The 19,924-nt window shown below is 53.4% G+C and overlaps 1 protein-coding gene and 1 pseudogene across 1 annotated transcript; one reads left to right on the top strand and one right to left on the bottom strand.

Moving 5' to 3' along the window:
- Nucleotides 1-19,924, bottom strand: part of LOC116807532 (uncharacterized) — a 1,256,502-nt pseudogene that overhangs the window by 613,113 nt on the left and 623,465 nt on the right.
- Nucleotides 6,839-7,771, top strand: LOC140681577 (olfactory receptor 14J1-like). Its single transcript, XM_072921510.1, has one exon. The coding sequence runs from the start codon at nucleotides 6,839-6,841 to the stop codon at nucleotides 7,769-7,771; it is 933 nt and encodes a 310-aa protein (XP_072777611.1).

Raw genomic sequence — 19,924 nt, 5'->3', positions numbered from 1 at the left:
CTACAGAAGCAAGGGGAACATTGTGACACTCCAGGGCCTCATGGAACCAAGGAGACCATTGTGACACTGTGGGGTCCCACGGAACCAAGGGAACATGGAACGGGTGTGGCTGGCTGGGCCTCCTGGGGACCACCTGACAGGTCCGGCTGACCTTGGCATGTTGAGGGCTGCTTCTCATCTGCCCCTGAAGCCCTGGGGCTCTAGGCTTTTCTTCCTATGGGAGAGAACTGTCCTTCTCCTCCAGGGTTCCATGGCCAAAATTGGGATTCCTCCTCCAAAACTCCGTACATCCAAGGAATGCTACCAAGTGAAAGCTGCCAGGACAGGTCTGGCTGCCCTTGGCCTCTTAAGAGATGCATCTCATCTGCTTTTGAAACACTGGGGCTTGGTGATTTCCTTCCAATGTAAATAGCTGTCCTTCTCAAGGTGACCGTGGTCAAAATTGAGATTCCTCCTCCCAAATTCCATGTATCTAAAAATTCCTCCATTACAAAACATGACAGGAAGAACAGGTCTGGTTGGCTGAGCCTTCCAGGAGCCACCTCTTTCTTCTTCTGCCTTTGAAACACATGGTCTCTGTGCTTTCCTTCCTATGGAAAAGAACTCTCCTTCTTATCTACACAGAAACGGACAAAATTGGGGTTCCACCTCCCAAATTCCCTATATCCAAGGGTTGCTTTCAGACAAAAGGTACCAAGGCAAAGAGGTCTGGCTGGCCTAGACCTCTGACGGCAGCCTTTCATCTGCCACTCAAACACCGGTGTTCTGTGCTTTCCTTCCTTTGGAAAAAAAGCCATCATTCAACTCCGGGTGTCCATGCCTGAAATTGGGATTCCACCTCTAAAATTCCCTATATCCAACGGTTGCTCCAAGACAAAATCTGCCATACCATCAAGCCTGGCTGGCCTTGGCCTCTGGTGGCTGCCCCTGCCACACTGGGGCTCGGTTCTTCCCTTCCCATGGAGATCACTGTGATACTGTGGGCACCTCATGGAACCAAGGGGATCATTGTGGCACCACTGGAGCCCATGGAACCAAGGGGCCATGGTGACACTGCGGGGCTTCATGGACCCAGAGACCATTATGACTCTGTGGGGCCTGATGGAACCATGGAGAGCATTCCGACCCTTCAGGGCCTGGTGTCACCAAGGGGGCATTGTGACACCTCAGGGCCTCCTGGAAGCCAGGGGCCATTGGGACACTGTGGAGCCCCATGGAAGCAAGGGAACATGGACCAGGTCTGGCTGGCTTGGCCTCCCAGGGGCCACCTGACAGGTCTGGCTGATGTTGGAATGCCAAGGGCTGCCTCTCATCAGCTCCTGGAGCACTGGGGCTCTGTGCTTTCCTTGCTATGGGAAAGAACCATCCGTCTTTTCAGATGCCCATTGTCAAAACTGGTATCCTCCCTAAAATATTTCCTATAAGCAAGGGTATCTCCCAGAAAAAAACCTGCCAGCTCTGGCTGGCCTCTGGTGATGACCTCTCATCTGCCTGGGAAAATACTGTGGCTCTGTTCTTTCCTTCCCATGGAAAAGAAGTGGTCTTCATGTCTAGGGACCATGGCCAAAATTAGATCTTGGCCTCCCAAATTCCAAAAATTTAAGGATTGCACCCAGACAAAAGCAGCCAGGACAGACAGATCAGGCTGGTACTGTCCTCCGGTGATTTTCTTAGACTAGGAGCTGAATGTTTTCATTTGAAAACACCTTGGAGAGAGCCCAGAGATCTCCCAAGGTGGGGTTTTGAGGCCTCAGGCACATGGCCACTACATATGGACAAAGGAGCTCTGTGCTCTGTGCTGCTGTGGTGGTTTTCTGTCATGGAAGTGATGTCCTGAGAGAAGCTGCTAGCAGTTTCCTCTGTGTCTGACAAAAAACCAATCAGTAATTAGCTTTGAGAGCTGACAGTCTGTTAAACCACTAAGCAAACTGCAGACACCTCTGTGCAGACACAAGTTGAAGATGAGAAAGCCTGGCTGGGTCTCTCTCCCTTCTGGCCCCAAAGAGGTGCCAAGGCCGGCCCAGCCCCGTCTCGGCCGTGGGGCCGGGCGGCTCCTGCCGTGGGGCCGGGCCCCTTCCCAGGGAGCCGCCAGGCCCCATCGGCTGCCGGGCAGGGCAGGGGAGGCCGCGGGGCCGAGGCCGGGCCGTGGCTGCGGGTGCTGACATCTGGCACTGCCGAGCCCTGCCCCGCCGCCAGCCCGGGCCCAGCCGGGATCCGCCGGGCCCCAGGAGCAGCCCCGGGCCGGGCCGGCTCGGCCGAGGCTCTGCCGCCCTTGGGCTTCGCCCGCAGCCAGCGGGCAGGGGAGGAGAAGCCATCGGCCCCGGCCGTGCTGCTGCTGGGCTCTGGCCTGGCTGCTGAGATCCTGGCCCTGCCCCAGCGCGGCCCAGCCTGACACAGCCCCAGCGCAGCCGCTGCAGAAACCTCCATGGGAAAACAGCTCCGGCCGCAAGGACCGAGCCCGGCCGGGCTCACGGAACCATCTGCAGCCCCGGGCAGATATTGACTCTGCCAGTGCTGCCATCCTCCCTCCAGTGAGAGAAAAGGACACAGGGCAGGCACACAGAGGGGCAACATGAACCCACTGAGGTCAGTGAAGAGGAAGTTGAGTCCCAGATGGGAGGGATGAGGAGATGCCTTGATCTTGGGGCTGAAATCCTCTGGTAAAGCTACGGAGAAGGATGTAATTGATACATCAGACTCTCTTTTTCCCTATAAGGCATTGAAAAGTATGGGGAGATTGTTGTTTTCAGCAAAGGCCTCCATGCTAAAGTAAGCAAATATTGCAACAGCTGTGATCCTATGAGAAGAAGTTTGAACAGAGAAAGAGAGCAGAGTGATTAGACCCTGTGCACCAGGGAGAGATGAAGACCTCTTTTTGCAGAGATGAAGATGATTTCAGAAATAGATGAAGAGAACCGTTGCTCTTAAACAGCTCATCTTGAACTAATAACCCATAAGCTGACATGGCCCATTAACACAGCCGTGGGAAAAGCTGTGAAAAAATGTGAGTGCCTTCGTAATTGCAGATTTTTCCAGGCAGCTGCTCTTTGTGGAAATTGAGACCCACAAGATAACTGTTTTCTTATGGAGAAGTCTCCATAGCAAGAAACAGAGACTCCTCTCCCTAAGTGAACTAAAGAAGGACTATTCCAGAGGTGGTAAACTGACTGAAAATTTTTTTGTTTGTCTTTTTATATAATCAGTATGTATAAAAAGGTTGTATGGAGAGGGGAGGTGTTCTGAAAGTTTTGTTCTGATCCTTATTACTCTTTCTTTTGTTCCTTTTAACAAACTTTTCCTTATACTCTTAAAGTTTGAGCCTACTTTGCCTTTGTCCTAATCCTACCTCACAGCAGGAAATGAGTAAGTATATTCTAGTTAGTGTGCTGGTAATTAGCCAAAACTGAACCCACCACACTAATTAATGCATTGGCTGAGAAATCTGAAATTAGCAAACCAAAACCACTACAGAAACTTCCTGATGAACTGCAGGAGAGCAGAGGGTGATCAAGGCAGAGCCGTGGTTTGTCAGGACTTGCTTGATACTAATGAGCCTCATGGTGCATTTGGAGCTGAGCCCTGGAACCTGAGGGCCTGAGAGGAGATTGCACAAACCTTTCCAGGAGTCAAAGTCAGAAGAAAACCCCAAAGTGCCTCAAAACATTAATGGGACCCACTGAAGTCCATCCCCAACAGAGGCTCCTCATGGACTCCTTGGAGGAGAGAACTGGAAGCCAGGATTGCACAAAAACCTCCCAGAGACTCAAAATGGCAAAAAAGCCTCTCAGTCTGGAGAAGAAAATCCAAAGTACCTTACAAAAGTTGAGTATCTCAAAGCATTAATGAGCCCCACTGAGTGTCAGTACAAAGCTCTCAAGGGACTCATTAAAGCAGATAATTGGGGCCAGGATTGCACAAACCTCTCACAGAGTCTGGATCAAAAGTGAAACACCAAGTACCATAAAAGAACTGAAGTACCTTGAAGTATTAATGGGCCCCACTGAGTGTTGTTACTGACAAAGCCTCTCCAGGGACTAATTACAGCAGCTAATTTGAGGCCAGGATTGCAATAAGCTCTCAGAGACTCCAAGGCAAAAGCCAAAGCCAAAGTCCTTTGAAAAACCTGCAGTCCCTGGGAGCATGAAGGAGCCCCCAGGGCCATTCCTGACCAAGGCTCCCCAGGGACTCCTTCCAGCAGATCCTTGAGGCCACTGGGATGTGGGCTAGGGGGGGATGCTGAGGGCAGGACCAGGGGGTGACAGTGCCCAGCCTGGCTGCGGCTGTGCCAGGAGGCCCCAGGGCCTCAGGACAAGGTGTCTCCTCACAGCCCTTGGTGGCACAGACCCTGCTGTGCCCCAGGGCACCAAGACTTGGCTTCTCTTTGCCCCCACCTGTCATCAGTGCCTCCAGTTCTCTGCTCTGCCTGGGGCCTGGGGACACTTTCTCAGTCGTGTCCCTCAGTGGGACCCATTAAAAGTCCAAGAAACTTTGGAGTTGGATTCTGACTTGGAGTTCTGGAGAGGTTTCTGCAGCTCCCTCTCAGGGCCTGATGTTCAGGGCCCGAGCACAAAGCCCCAGAGGGTCATTAAAGTCCTTGTGCTGTGTCTGTGCTGCTGAGCTGGGCCAGGCTCCTGGCACAGAGGGTGATCCTGGTAACCAAGAAGGGCTTCAAAAGCACATTTCTCTTGCTGAGCAGCTCTTCTCCCAGCCCAGCAGGGCTGGGGCACTGCCTGCAGCCAGCCCGGGCACAGCACAGAGGCACAGAGAGCTTCAATCAGTCAGGGCCGGGAAGGGGCTGAGAAGTGCCTGGGGCAGAATCACTGCCAGCCCTTGGCACAGGAACCTCTGGCTGCAGGACAATGCAGCTGCAGCTCCTGGAGAGATCTCCTAAAGCTGGAACATCCCAATGCCCACAGACCCTGTGAGTGCATTCTCTGCTCATCTCCTGTGCAGAGCAGCCAGGGGTGCCCAGGGCTGTCCTGCAGAGCAGGGTCCTGCAGCCCAGGGCGCTGTGCTGGGCCAGGACTCTGCTGCCTGCCAGGGACAGCTCTCAGCCGGCCCTGGAGCTGCTCCCAGCGCTGGCCAGGAGCTGTGGGGGGAAGGAGCCACCCTGAGCAGGGCAGGTGCTGCTGCTGAGAGGGGCTGGGTGGGGCAGGGCTGCTCCCAGCTCCAGACCAGCCTGGGCACAGCTCCGGAGGGCACTTCCCAAAGAAGGTAAGCCTGGGATTGCTGTAAAGGTCAGGGGCTTTCCTGAGAGTGTTTTCAATTTCTCGCTTGGAGCTGGATGGCAAATTTTCGTCTGTGACAAAAAGATTTTTGGTCTTTACATATTTTTCATCTATTCATAGCTCTGTAAATTACTATTATAAAGTTATAAATCTATAACCCTTACCTGACTCCATTAAACCCTTAATTAACCCTATTTACCTGCTATTATATACTTGAAAAAATTATAATCCTTAATTGACTTTAGTATGTTTCCTTTCCTTTCACGTATATTTTAGAACAATAAGCTGTCTAAATATATTTTTAAATACTATATAGTCTTATTATCAGGAGGTGGACCTACAAGAAGAACATTTTGGTTTTTGAATGTGAACAGAGATAACAAAAACTCAGGCAAAGAAGCCCTTGGACCTACTCCAATGGGTTGAGCCAGGGGGGTATAACTGGGGCAACTGAATCTCCTACTGGATGTTCTTGTTAAATATCCTAAATAATGGACCTTAATAAATTGTTTACATCAGGGGTTGGGTATGCTCCATTTCAGCTGGGACACCTGGAAGCTTCCAATAAAGGTCTGATTTTACTTTACTGTTCTAACACTGTGGCAAGGGTTTTTTTCTGTTTTGATTATAGACAACAGGGGGATGAGAGAAGCAGAACAGGAATTGCAATCCCAGAATCCCAGAACATTCTGAGTAGAAAGGGACACACAGGATCATCAAAGGAATGTTTGAACATTTGCATTGCAGAGACTCCAGAACTGTGACTTTGGGTGGTCAGTCTCTCTGCTGGGAGCCTCCCAAAGGGCCTTCAGCCACTCCTCAGCCCTGGACAGCAGCAGCATCACCTCTGCAGGGCCCAGCAGGGCTCTCCTGAGCTGCCCTTGCCCAGCTGCACACAGACCCTGCCCCAGCCAGGGCCCTGCACACAGGCAGGTTTCTGTAGGGCCGGGCCGAGGGCACACAGGGTGGGATGGGCTCTGTGAGCGCTGGCAGGGACAAGGCACCTCTCAGGAGGGAATGTCCAGGCCCAGGGAGATGCTCAGGGAAGCAGAGGGGGCTGAACAGGGCAGTGCTGGGGGAACAAGCCCATCCAGCCCCTCACCTGCCCTCAGCCACAGGGAATCCTTTGCCTCTCACATCTCTCTGTGGAAACTCAGAGTGCAGCAGGAATGCTGGGGATTTCTGACCTCAGAGAGACAGGAATGATGTGTGGGTAGGAAAACAATTCCTAAAACCAGCTTCTGCTCTTTCCCTTACAAGTATGAGTGCAGATGGTACCAACCCTTTCTGCAGTAGGATTGATTCCCCTGACAAATCCTGAATATCCAGCCTGGTCCCTCTGCCAAATGTCCACAAACCCAGGGAAGCAGGGCAGGGATGGCTCCTCGAGATCCCCCACGCACAGGCCTGGCTGCTCCTGGCACACTCAGCCAGCACAACTGGAACTCAGGCAGGGACCTGGGTGAAGGTTTTCCCAGAGCAGGAACAAGGGTGGGTGAGTCCCAGCAGGACAGTCTGAAGGGAATGGCTCAGGTTTGGCTCCGAGCAGCCTCTCCTGACTTGTCCCTGTCCTTTCTCCATGAACAGGTGCCCATGTGCAGCCACAGCAAATGTCCAACAGCAGCTCCATCAGCCACTTCCTCCTGCTGGCACTGGCAGACACGCGGCAGCTGCAGCTCCTGCACTTCTGCCTCTTCCTGGGCATCTCCCTGGCTGCCCTCCTGGGCAACGGCCTCATCATCAGCACCATAGCCTGCGGCCACCACCTGCACACGCCCATGTTCTTCTTCCTGCTCAACCTGGCCCTCAGCGACCTGGGCTCCATCTGTGCCACTGTCCCCAAAGCCATGCACAATTCCCTCTGGGACACCAGCACCATCTCCTACTCAGGATGTGCTGCACAGCTGCTTCTGTTTGTCTTTTTCATTTCAGCAGAGGTTTCCCTTCTCACTGTCATGTGCTACGACTGCTACGTGTCCATCTGCAAACCCCTGCACTACGGGACCCTCCTGGGCAGCAGAGCTTGTGCCCACATGGCAGCAGCTGCCTGGGCCAGTGCCTTTCTCAATGCTCTGCTGCACACAACCAATACGTTTTCCGTGCCCCTATGCCACGGCAATGCCCTGGGCCAGTTCTTCTGTGAAATCCCACAGATCCTCAAGCTCTCCTGCTCCAAATCCTATCTCAGGCAGCTTGGGCTCATTGCAGTTAGTGCCTCTTTAGGACTTGGATGTTTTGTGTTCATTGTTTTCTCCTATGTGCAGATCTTCAGGGCAGTGCTGAGGATCCCCTCTGAGCAGGGACGGCACAAAGCCTTTTCCACCTGCCTCCCTCACCTGGCTGTGGTCTCCCTATTCTTCAGTACTGGTATATTTTACTATCTGAAGCCTCCCTCGATGTCCTCCCCATCCCTGGATCTGGTCCTGTCAGTTCTGTACTCAGTGGTGCCTTCAGCCCTGAATCCCCTGATCTACAGCCTCAGGAACCAAGAGCTCAAGGATGAAGTGAGGAGAATGATGACTGGATGGTTTCAGGAACATTAAACTTCTGGCCAATTTCTGCAAATCATTGTAATAAATGTCATCTTTGATACTTTTTGTTGGTTGAGTTGTGGGGAGTTTTTTCTTTTACTTTTTTCATATTATCCACAATACATGTGATCTTTTGTGCCATTTCACATTTTATTCTCTCCATCTTCCCTGTGCCCACAGACTGTGTCAATGAGGGGCTGCACTCTCGGTGGCTTTCAAGGAACTAAAGGATCTCCCAGCAGTTTTCTGCAGAGATGTCCTTTTGTTGCCTTCTCTGGAGCTGCAGCAGCAATGTCTGTGTGCAGAGCTGGGGGCAGATCAGTGCTGGCACAGCAGCTCTGGTCCTGCTGGCCACACCATTCCTGATCCAGGCCAGGAGCCATTGGCCTTCTTGGCCACCTGGGCACACTGCTGGCTCATGTCCAGCCTGCTGTCCATCAGTCCCTGCAGGTTCCTTTCTGCCTGGCTGCTGTCCAGCCACTCTGTCCCCAGCCTGTAGCACTGCAGGGGTTTTTGTGGCCAAAGTGCAGGTCCTAGCACTTGGACTTGTTAAACCTCACCTTGATGGATTTGGGCCCTGGATCCAGCCTGTCCAGGGCCCTGTGCAGAGCCCTCCTACCCTCCAGCAGATCCACACCCACATCCAGCTTGGTGTCATCTGCAAAGATGTCCTTGGTTCCATGTGTCCCTTCAGTGTCACAATGTCCCTTTGGTTGCACCAGGCCCTGCACTGTCACACTGGGCTCCTTGGTTCCATGGGGCCCCAAAATGCGACAATGGACTCCTTGGTTCCATGGGGCTTCACAGTGTCACAATGTTCTCGTTGGTGCCGCAGTTTCACAGTGGCCCCTCAGTTGCATGGGGCCCCAGGGTGTCACAAAGGCCCCATGGTCACATGAGGTCCCACACTGTCACAATGCTCTCTGTGCTTCCACAAGTCCCCTCAGTGTCACAATGGACTCCTTGTTTCCACGAGGCCACACAGTGTCACAAGGGCCTTCCAGATTCCTGGAGGCCCCAGAGTGTCACAGTGGCCCCTTGGTTACACAAGGTCCTGCAGTGTCACAATGTCCCCTTGGGTCCATGAGGCCCCGCAGTGTCACAATGGCCTCTGTGGTTCCACCAGGACCCAGTGTCACAGGGACTCCCTGGTTCCATTGGGCCCCAGAGCACCACAATGGAGCCCTGGTTCTATGGGGCTGCACAGTGTCACCATGGTCCTCTTAGTTCCACCAGGCCCTGCAGGGTCACAATGGCTCCAGAGTGTCCCAATCATCACAGAATGACAGAATCAAATAGGCTGGAAAAGACCTTTGGGATCATCAAGTCCAACCAATGCCCTAATACCGCCTTGTCACCCAGAAATGCCACTGAATGCCACTGGAGAGGGACAGTGACTCTGCCACCTCCCCCCTGGCCTGCCCATTCCAGTGCCCACTCAGCCTTTCTGTGAAGAACTTCTTCCTCTTGTCCAGCCTAAACCTCCCCTGGTGCAGCTGAAGGCTGTGTCTTCTTGTCCTGCCCTCCAGCAGATCCACACTCACACCCAGCTTGGTGTCACCTGCAAATTTGGTGATGGTGGGCTCGATCCCCTCCCCCAGATCATCGGAGAAGATGTTAAACAGGGCTGGGCCCAACACAGATCCCTGGGGACAGCACCAGGGACTGGACACCAGCTGGGTGCAGCACCATCCCCACCCCTCTCTGGGCCCAGCCTCCAGCCAGCTCTTCCATCTCCCAGCCAGGAGGGAACCTGCCCAAGCTGTGGGCTGCAGCTTTTCCAGGGAATGCTGTCAGAGACAGTGTCCAAGGCTTTGCTGAAGTCCAGATGGACACATCCACAGCCTTTCCCACATCCACAGGTGGGTCACCTGGTTATAAAAGGAGATCAGGGTGCTCAGGCAGGACCTGCCCCTCTTAAATCCACGCTGGCTGGCTCTGACCCCTCGGCCATCCTGTGGGTGCCCTGTGGTGGCACTCAAGGTGATCTGTTCCATAACCTTGCCAGGCACCGAGGTCAGGCTGACAGGCCTGGAGTTCCCCAGATCCTCCTTCCAGCCCTTCCTGGGGATGGGCTCACACTGGCACCTCCAGTGCTCTGAGACCTCCCTGGTGAGCCAGGACTGATGGTAAATGATGGGGAGCAGCTTGGGGAGCTCATCCACCAGCTCCCTCATCCCCCTAGGATGGATCCTATCCCATCCCATACACCTGTGAGCATCCAAGTGGCTCAGCAGGTCACCAGCTGCTTCCTCCTGGATTACAGGGGGCTGTTCTGCTCCCTGTGCCCATCTGCCAGCTCAGGAGAAAACTTGTCCTGAGGACAACCTGTCCATATATTGAAAATTGATACAAACAAGCTGTTAAGAAGTTTGGCTTTTCTTTATGTTTAGTTACTATGTTTTCCACTGCATCAAATAAAGTGTAGAGGTTCTCCTTATCCCACGTTTTGCTATGAATTTATTCATAGACACATTTTTTTATTATTTTTCACAGAAGTGGCCAGAATAATCTCTTATTGACATTTCACCTCTTTCCTTTTTTTTTCTGCATGACGTAACAACATCCTAAAACACTTGCTAAGTTCCCTGACCTTCTGTCCAAACTTAATGCACCCTCTTCTTTCCCCTGAATTCCCACAAAAGCTCCATGGGCAGTCAGGGCAGTCATTTTCCTCACCAGCTCATTTTTTCCCACACTGGGACAGGCTGCTCCTTCCTCCTTAAGATTACTTTCTGGAAATGTGTATGTGTCCGTCCTCCCTGGACCCCTTTGCTTTTCAGGGCTGTTCCCCTTTAAAAAATCAGTACCTGATTTGGTACTCCCCATATCTACATCCTAAATAGGCCAAAGTCTGCCCTTCCTAATTCCAGTGTGGAAGTTTTGTTGCTGCCCCTCCTTCTTTCACAGATCATTGAAAACTTGATTATTTCATGGTCCCTGTGCCCCAGGCAGCCTCTGACCCCCACATCTGCCACCAGCCCTTCTCTGTTTGTGAACAGCAGGAGACAGAGCTTTCCTTGGGAGTGCAGTGTTACCAAAAATTCAGTAAAACAGAAAACTCCTTAACACCAGTGCAGCATTAAGAAGCAGCATTCTTTATTCAGCTGGATGCACAGGGGATCGCTCCTCCCAAAGCCGAGCATGCTGAGTGCAGGAAAGTTTCTGTTCATATTCTGTATTTTGCACACATATTCATTGATTGTCCTGGACTAAACACACATCTGATAATCATTTCCCCAGAATCATTAACATATTTCCCCTCTCCTTTACCCATGTGTTCTTCTGTCCTGGGGGTCTCTCTGGTGGTCCCTGGTGGTCATGGACCCCAATGTTTCCGTGGGCCTGGCTGAGCTGGCAGGACACTGAGGCTGGTGAACTTCCAGTTCCCCTTCTCCCACAATGGGCATTGTGTGGTTTCCATGGGCCTGGGGTTTTGGAGAACAAGCTCCAGGCGTCAGCTCAGCTGGTGGAGACAATTTATCATCTGGTAACATGAGGTCACAGAGTGGGCTATGACATCACAGAGTGGGTTATCTGAGGTCATCGAGCAGCTACGGCATCAAAGACTGTCTCTGTGACATCACAGAGCTGGCTGTGACATCACAGTATTGGCTGTGACATCAGAGACATGCTGTGTGACATCACAGAATGGGCTGTGACATCTCAGAGGGGCTGTGTGACATCCCAGGAGGGCTCTGTGAGGTCACTGGGCTGCTCACTCTGCCCCAGCTCCCCCTCACAGTTTCTCCCAACAAGTCCAATGCTGTTCATGCCCAGCAGGGTCCCTGTCCCCTGGCATCCCACTGAACCTCCACCAAAGTATGTTCTACAGGATCCACCCCAGAGCCTGACATGGGAACAAGGGGCCAGGGCTGTGTGACCAGGACATCAAGGACGTGGATTATCCAGGTCCCTTTGTCCTGGGTTGGGTTCCCCAGGACAGGAAAGATGTCTGGCAGCTGGAGCAGGGTTAGGGAAGGGCCTCCAAGGTGGGGCTGGAGCCCTTGGGCTGTGAGCCGAGGCTGAGGGAGCTGGGCTTGTCCAGCCTGGAGCAGGGAAGGCTGAGGGGCTCCTCATGGCAGCCTGGCAGTGCCAGCGAGGAGGGGATGGAGAACACAGAGCCAGGCTCTTCACCGGGGGGCCTGGTGGGAGAGAAAAGCCAATGGGTGGAAGGGGAAAGAGGGGAGATCAGCCAGGCCAGGAGGAGATGAAATGAGCCAGGCTGCTTTTAGCATTTCCTCAACACCAAAAGCAGCCTGACCTCCCTTCTCCATCCACCACTGACAGCTTTGCAAACCAGGAATTGTTTGAGCTGTTTTTCCCCCACTCCAGGACGAGCATCCTGATACAAAAACTTAATTCGGTTTATATCTATCAAACAGAACCACGTCTGTCTAAAATCAGTTTTAGTATGGAAATCACCTGTGAATGATGGACTCATCAGACATTGCTAGGATGTTGCACATAGCTCAAGGATGAGTGCGATTGTTATTAAATTGTGTCCTGTTCAACTGTCGTCTGTTGGCCATGAAGAGAAACTTTCTGTGACTCTGAGTCTCACCAGTTCCTGACCCCAAAGGACACAAACCTGATGAGTTGTGGTTCCCACTCCAGTGGTGGCACTTGGAGCTTCCTCCATCCCCAGAGCAGAGCTCCCTTGTCCCAGAAAGTCCCTGGCAATGCAGGGATGAAGGAAACAGGACAGGCTGTGGGGATCAGGGCCAGGGCACAGCCAGGGATTTGGGGTGGTTGTGAGCCCAGGGCAGGACCCAGCCCTTGGCCTTGGTGAACCTCATCCCATTGTCCTGGGCCCATGGCTCCAGCCTGTCCAGATCCCTCTGCAGAGCTTCCTGCCCTCCAGCACAGCCACACTCCCACCCAGCCTGGGCTCACCTGGAACTGACTGAGGGCGCCCTCGATGGCCTCGTCCAGATCAGCAACAAAGAGATTTCACTGACCTGGCCCCAGTGCTGAGCCCTGGGGACACCCCTGGATGTGACTCCATTCCTCAGCTGCTCTGAGTGCCAGGGCTTGGATGAGGGAAATGGTGGGGAGGGGTGGGGACAAAGTGTTATTGATTGTCACTCAGGAAGGGTCTTTATTTTCTTATCTGTTCAGACAGGGTTAAAAGGTGCTGGGGCTAAATATAAATTGGACATTGCTGATATCAGTCTATAAACAGGAAAAGAACAATTCTCTCTGCTCTGTTTTCGAAATAGTATATTCACTTTGAATACACTTCTGAAATCTGTCTCATTAACCACAGAAGAATTGAGGACTTGAATTATTCCCATGGGTTTTTTCTTGTTTTGGTATTTTGAACAAATGTTTATGAGCCTTTTTCACTGAATTCCTGAAGTGAAGAGCTCAAGAAAGAAAAGGCCTCTGGAGCAGTAAAATTCATCAGCAACCTCCAAGGGGCTGAGGATCCATCCCCATCAGAGCAGCAATGAACAGAAATGGGCACAGCTTTGTGGCTGCCCCAGCTCTGGGATGGGCCCTGGGCCTGGAGCAGGAGCAGCTCTGCAGGGCCCCAAGGCCGGGGCTCTTGTGCTGGCCTGGGCAGATGGGATGGCAGGAGGGGCTGCAGAGCTCTCAGCACCTCAGCCAGAGGGGAGCAGGGCAGCCAGGGAGCTCCTTTGGCCTTGGCCAAGCCCCTTCCCCCATGGTGGGGCTGAGTCCTGGCTGAGCTGCAGCTGCTGCTGTGCCCTTGGCAGGGGCTGAGGCCGTGGGGCAGTGCCCAGAGCAGCCGGGCCTGAGCAGAGCTGTGGGGCCAGAGCCGGCTGGGCTGTGCTGGGGAGAGGCCCTTGGTGCTGCCCAGAGCTCAGGGCAGCTGGCAGAGCTTGCAGGGAGCTGGGCTGGGCTGGGAGAGCCTGCCACAGGAACCATCAGTGTCCATCTCAGCCTGGCTGGGCGGGCAGGGGCAGGACTCAGCCCAGGCCTTGTGGGGCAGGGCCAGCACCTGGGCAAGGCATTGAAAACAGGCAAGAGCCCGGGAGAAGAGGCTGCTCTGTGCCCTTGGGGCATGGACAGAACAGGGATGGGTCCCAGGACATTTGTCAGCGCCAGCCTCTGTCTGTGCCAGCCCTTGGCAGCCCTGGCTGCTGAGCTGGGGCTGGCAGCAAGGCCGGGCACAGACAAGGAATTGCTGAGCATGGCCTGCGCTGGCCAGGGCTGCCTGTGCCAAAGGCAGAGCTCAGCTGCCCTTGGGGGCTGCAGGAACACTCAGGAGCCCAAAGAGCCTCCATGGCTGTGCTGGAGACCAAGGCTGGAGCAGGGAAATGCAGGGCTGCTGTGCCATGGGGAGGGCATGGAATTCCAGCACACACCTCAGCTCTCTGATGGTCCTGGCACCGTGCTGGGCCCTGTTCCAGACTGGAGCAGAGCAGATGTTGATGGCACAGGAGCCCTGCGGGGCTGGCAGGGACCCGCAGCTTGCAAGGTGCTCTGCTCTCCCTCAGCTCCTCTCTGAGAGATCCAATCCCAGCTCGGCACCTCAGGGCACAAGTGGCACTGCCTGTTCATGGGCACACAGCTGATGTCTGCCCTGAAAGGGGCGCAGGTTTTAATACGTGTACATTTCATATTATACAGGGACATTTTTATTATCTGGGTCACTTACACTACTTTTAAGAAAGACCAATGTTTTCCCTCTAGGAACAGGAATTTCTTGGAAGTGTATTGATGGGAGAAGAAGAAATATTGATCTTTCCATCCTCTTGAGTCACCAATATTCTGTTTATTGCATCATCTCCCTCTTCCTTCAGGTGTTTCCAGCTATCCTGTTTAAATAGCCATCTCTAAGGAAATCTGTTCACTAGACCAGCTCAATCTATGTCCTTCCTGTTGCTCCCAGATTTCCTCTTCTAGGTGCTCTCTCGTCATTCAAGGTCCTCTCAACAGACTGGCTTCATGCTTTGAGCTTCACAGAGTTGTGCAGTCTTTCTGAAGTTCAAATAAATATCACATTATTCAACACCTTACTTACATTTATATCTATCCCAGAGTTACCTTTTATGTCTTTGTCCAAAGCTGTTCCTGTGCAGAAATCCCTTGGGGATAGGGGACATGTCAGATGCTGCGTGGACATCACAGAGAGTTGAGGGAAGAGCTGTGATTGTTTTTAAACTGTTCAAATGTTCAATTTGTGTTTGTTGGCAAGAAACCTCTCTGTGCCTCTGAGTGTCACCAGTCCCTGAGCCCAAAGGACACAAACCTGATGAGTTGTGGTTCCCACTGCAGGGGCACTTGGACCTTGGCTCTGCACAGGAGAGCTCTTCATCCACTTTCCCTCTTTTCCTCCCTCTGGGCATGGAGGCAGCTCCTGACTTCAGCCTGTGACTCGTGTGTGCAAAGAGCAAATCTGGGCAGAATCGGGGCAGGGAGGGTTTGGGGGGACCTTGGGATCTGTGCTGGGCACAGAAGGTGTTTCCATTGCTCTGAGACTGTCTGCTGTGCAAAGTGGATTTAATAGCCAGCAGAGGAATGACTTTTGCATTTGATGGAGCTGTGCCTTCCCTTGGCTTTGTTGGCTGGCAATAAATGAACATCCCTCTGTGTCTGGGGCAGCTCCTTCTCCAAGGAAAGCAGGTGGGAGTTGGAGCCAAGGAGCTGAAACCCGCAGGTGCAGCCTGGGCTGGAGTGAGCTCAGATTTGCACAAGGCTGCTCTGAGTGCCAGGGCTTGGATGGGGGAAATGGTGGGGTGGGGGTAGGGACAGAGTCCGATGGATTGTCAGCCACAAAGGGTCTTGATTTTCATATCTATTCCAACTGCATGAGGAGGCACTTGGATTCAGTGTCAATTGGAGATTTCACACATCAATTTATTAGGAGTAAAAAAAAATAAACAGGACCTGAAGAAATAATTTCTCACTGTCCTTTTAAATATAGTGTAATCAACCACAAGAGATTTGAAAACTTAAATGATTCCCAGGGCTTGGCTTGTTAAGGTATTCTGAATGTTAATGAGCTCTGGGGCCCTGAATTCCTGCACTGAAGAGCTGAAGGCTGAAGAAGCCTCTGGAGCAGTAAAATTCAGCAGCAGCCTCCAAGTTGCTGAGGATGTCAGCAGCCCCCACTGAGGCCATCCCTGCCCAGAGACCCTGGGGGAATGGGCAGACAAGGAGAGCGTCCCTGGGGCTGGGGCAGCAGAACTCAGAGGCACCAGCGGCTCCAGCTGGGAAATGGAGTGTGGGATGGGGCTGTGAAAGCCCTGCCTGGGCTGTGCCCAGCAGGATACACAAGCCCTGACCCCCATCCCCTAAAAAACTCTCTCAATGGGACATTTAAAAGGAATTACAATTGGTTCTGTCCTCTGAGTTGGATGCACTGGAGAAATACCAACAAGAGATTCTCAGGAGCTCAAAACAATAAAACATCCTTTCTGGCAACATAGAAGATAAGAGAAACTTTGGGAAAAGGTTTAATAGGTCATTAAATCAACAAAAAACATTTCTCAAAGCATTAATCCTCGGATGTAGGGAGTTTTGGAGGTGGAATCCCAGTTTTGGCCATGACAGGATGAATGATTTTTTCCTATAGGAAAGAGAAGTGCAAGTCCAAGTGTTCTGGAAGAAGATGAGAGGTGGGCACCCTTAGGCCAAGCCAGCCAGACCTGTCTCTCCTGGTACCTTTCGTCTAGGGGCTATCCTTGGACACAGGGCATTTTGTAGGTGGAATCTCAATTTTGGCTGTGGGTTCCTGGATAGGAAGAATTATTTACATTAGGAAGAAAAGAACAGAGCCCCGGTGTTTCAGAGGCACATGAATGGCAGCCCTCAGGAAGCCAAGGCCAGCCAGACTTGTCAGTCCTGGCAGCTTCTGTCTGGGAGCTATCCTTGGATATAGGGAATTCTGGAGGCAGATCCTCAGTTTTGGCCATGGGTGCCTGGTGGAGGTGGATGGTTTTTTTCTCATAGGAAAGAAAAGCACACGGTCCCAGCGTTTCAAAGGCAGATAAGAGGTGACCCTTGGGTGGCCAAGGCAGCCAGAGCTGTTTCTCCTGGCAGATTTCATCTGGAAACAATCCTTTTACATAAGGAAATTTGGAGAAGAAATCCCAGTTTTGGCCCTGGTTCCCTGGAGGCGAAGGACAGTTCTCTCCCATAGGAAGGAAAGCCCAGAGCCCCAGTGCTTCAGGGGCAGATGAGAAGCAGCCCTCAACATGCCAAGGTGGTCAGGTGGTCCCCAGGAGCCCAGCCAGCCAGATCTGTTCCATGTTCCCTTGGTTCTGTGGGACCCCACAGTGTCACAATGGTCTCCTTGGTTCCATGAGGCCCTGGAGTGTCACAATGTTCCCCTTGCTTCTGCAGTGTCACAATGGCCCCGTGCTTCCATGAGGCCTTGCAATGTCACAATGGCTTCGTGGTTCCACAAAGCCCTGATGTGTCACAATGGCCCCTGGACTCCGTGTGCCCTCGCTGTGTCACAACGGCTCCTCTGTGACACTGCGGCTGCACAAGGTCACCATGGACCCTTGGTTCCTTGGGGTCTCTGAGTTTCACATTGTTCTCCTTGATTCCATGAGGCAGCACAGTGTCACCACGGACCCTTGGTTCCCTGTGGTTCTGTAGTGCCACCATGGTGTCCTTGGACCTGCATTATCACAACTGACTCACGGTTCCATGAGGTTCTGCAGTGTCACTGTAGCAGTCAGAGGCCCTGCAAGGCCTCCCTGGCGGTCACTCACCTAAGATAAGAAATGCCTAAGTCACAGTGACTGGACCAAAGAAGCCCCTCTTCTGCATTCAGACCCTTCTTATCCCTCTGTAAGGCTATTGGTGTATTCTCCTCAAAACTGGCAACCGGACAATTTCCAACACCCCAGTACCCCATATAAACACCCATTTCTGCCCAGTTCAGCAGAAGAACTGTCACTGCATCCCTTCAGAGGAGCTGGCAATAAAGGACATCACTGTGGAACCACATACAGCCTTTTCCTCTCTCTATCCCTGTGTGTCTGCCAGAGGCACTTGTGAGCACAGAGCGAAATCGCTGAGAGCTGAACTCACAGAGCTGAAATCACTCCAGAGGTGCTCACTAAGTTGCCTGTGGCTGGGAGCTGAGCCCAGGGACCCAGACAGGCTGAGCCTGACAGCGCAGCGCTATCCGGACACCCACGGCAGCGGCAGCCCGGGGGTCAGATGGACCCCTGGGACCCCGGGCAGCATTAACCAGGAGTGACTGGGATCACAGAGGAACCATAAAGGAAGTTACTGCAATAATACTGGGACTATCTGGGAGTGACTGGAATCATACTGGGAGTGACTGGAATCATACTGGGTGACTTGGAGTGACTGGGACCTTACTGGGGGCAAATGGTACCATAATGAGAGTGACTGGGTTCATACTGGGATCATACTGGGAAGGACTGGAACCATACTGGGACTGCCTGGAACTATTATAGGGGTGAATGGGAACACCTGGGAACATGCTGGGATCACACAGGGAGTGACCGGCATGAAACTGGGATCACACTGAGTGTAACTGGAAGTGACTGGGACCATACTGGGAGTGACTGGGAGCCACAGGGCCCAAGCTGGGAGTGGCCTGGGGGGAACTGGGGGAACTGGCCCAGCTGGGGCTCAGGGTTGTTCTCTCCCAGGGCTGCCCCAGGTCCTGCTGCCACACCTGGCCCCACAGAGCCAAGGGACAGGGGACAGCTGAGGGACAGGGGACAGGGACAGGGGACAGGGGACAGTTGGCATGGACAGGGCACAGCTGAGGGACAGGGGACAGGAACAGGGCACAGCCGAGGGACAGGGCACAGCTGAGGGACAGGGCACAGCCAGGGAACACGGCCTGGCCGAGGGACACTGAGCCCCAGCACTTTGGGCTGTTGCCCTTGGGCTCCCAGCACAGGCCCAGGGGCAGTATCCCCTCCAGAAACTGTTGTTTGCTTTCAGCTCTGCTCTGGAACATTCCCCAGGAGCCCCTGCAGTGGCTGCAGCCCAGCCGGGTGCCCGGGGCCACCAAAGCCGCTCCGGCAGTGCCCTCCTGCCCCGGGCAGGGCACGGAACACCCAAGGAAAGGCTCCTGCTGGGCTCAGGGCAGGGACAGGGCACTCCCCTGGTGCTGCCACGGGCACAGCAGAGCCGGCCTGGGCAAAGGATTGGGATCAATGTCCCATGGAATCCCAGCAGGGATTACTTCTCATTGCACTGCTCTCATTGGATTGGTTATCAATTCCAATCATTTCCCCATGGAATTCCCATGGCGGTGGGTTAGGGAGGAGATCCATCCATGGAATTCTCACCTGACTGGGATGAGAGTGAGATCTGGCCATGGAAATTCCATGGCAATTCCTGCATTCCCAAGTCCCCCATTCCTGAATCCCCTGTTCCCATAGGAATTGCCCTTCCCTTCCCACACCCACCTTTGTGCTCCAGAGCCTCCCGACCATATCTGATGTATTTTGGGGGCCTTTCCACACAGGTGTGCCCCAGGTAATGCTTCATCTGCTCCACCATGATCCCTCTGGATTCCCAGCACCTCTGGGTGATCCAGGTGGCACCGCTGGACACTGCAAAGCTCCCGGATCCCAGCAGGAAAGAGATGAAATCCCAGCCCTTGTAGCCGTACTGGTGGAATCCATGGACGCTCTGTTGGACAGGAGGTCACAGCTGGAAACCCCCTGCACTGTGTGGAGACCTGGGAACGAGGAGAGAACGGACCCATGGAGTCATGTCCCAGCCCCAGGGAGCCCCTTGGAGCTCCCTGGATTCCCATCCCAGCCCCACAGATCCCTCCCATCCCCAGAGATCCCATCCCAGCCCCTCAGAGTCCTCCATTCCCACAGATCCCAGCCCAGCCCCGGCTCCCCCCACTGCCCCTGATCTGGTTGTACCGGCCCCGTCTCCAGGTCACTGTCAGCCACGGGCTGGTTCCTGTCCTTGAGCTGGGTCTGGCTGTCCCAAAATCCCAGCTCTGGCTGTCCCAATGTCCCAGCTCTGGCTATCCCAATATCCCAGCTCTGGCTATCCCAATATCCCAGCTCTGGTTATCCCAATATCCCTGCTCTGGTTATCCCAATGTCCCAGCTCTGTCTGTCCCAATATCCCAGCTCTGGCTATCCCAATATCCCAGTTCTGGCTATCCCAATATCCCAGCTCTGGCTATCCCAATATCCCAGCTCTGGCTATCCCAATATCCCAGCTCTGGCT

The sequence above is a fragment of the Taeniopygia guttata genome, chromosome 37, assembly GCF_048771995.1.
Source record: "Taeniopygia guttata chromosome 37, bTaeGut7.mat, whole genome shotgun sequence".
In the NCBI taxonomy this organism is placed as follows: domain Eukaryota; kingdom Metazoa; phylum Chordata; class Aves; order Passeriformes; family Estrildidae; genus Taeniopygia; species Taeniopygia guttata.
This window is presented reverse-complemented; position numbering and strand designations above follow the sequence as displayed.

Excerpts from the sequence above, each read along its gene's own strand:
- LOC140681577 (XM_072921510.1), top strand. The coding sequence starts at position 6,839 with ATGTCCAACAGCAGCTCCATCAGCCACTTCCTCCTGCTGGCACTGGCA.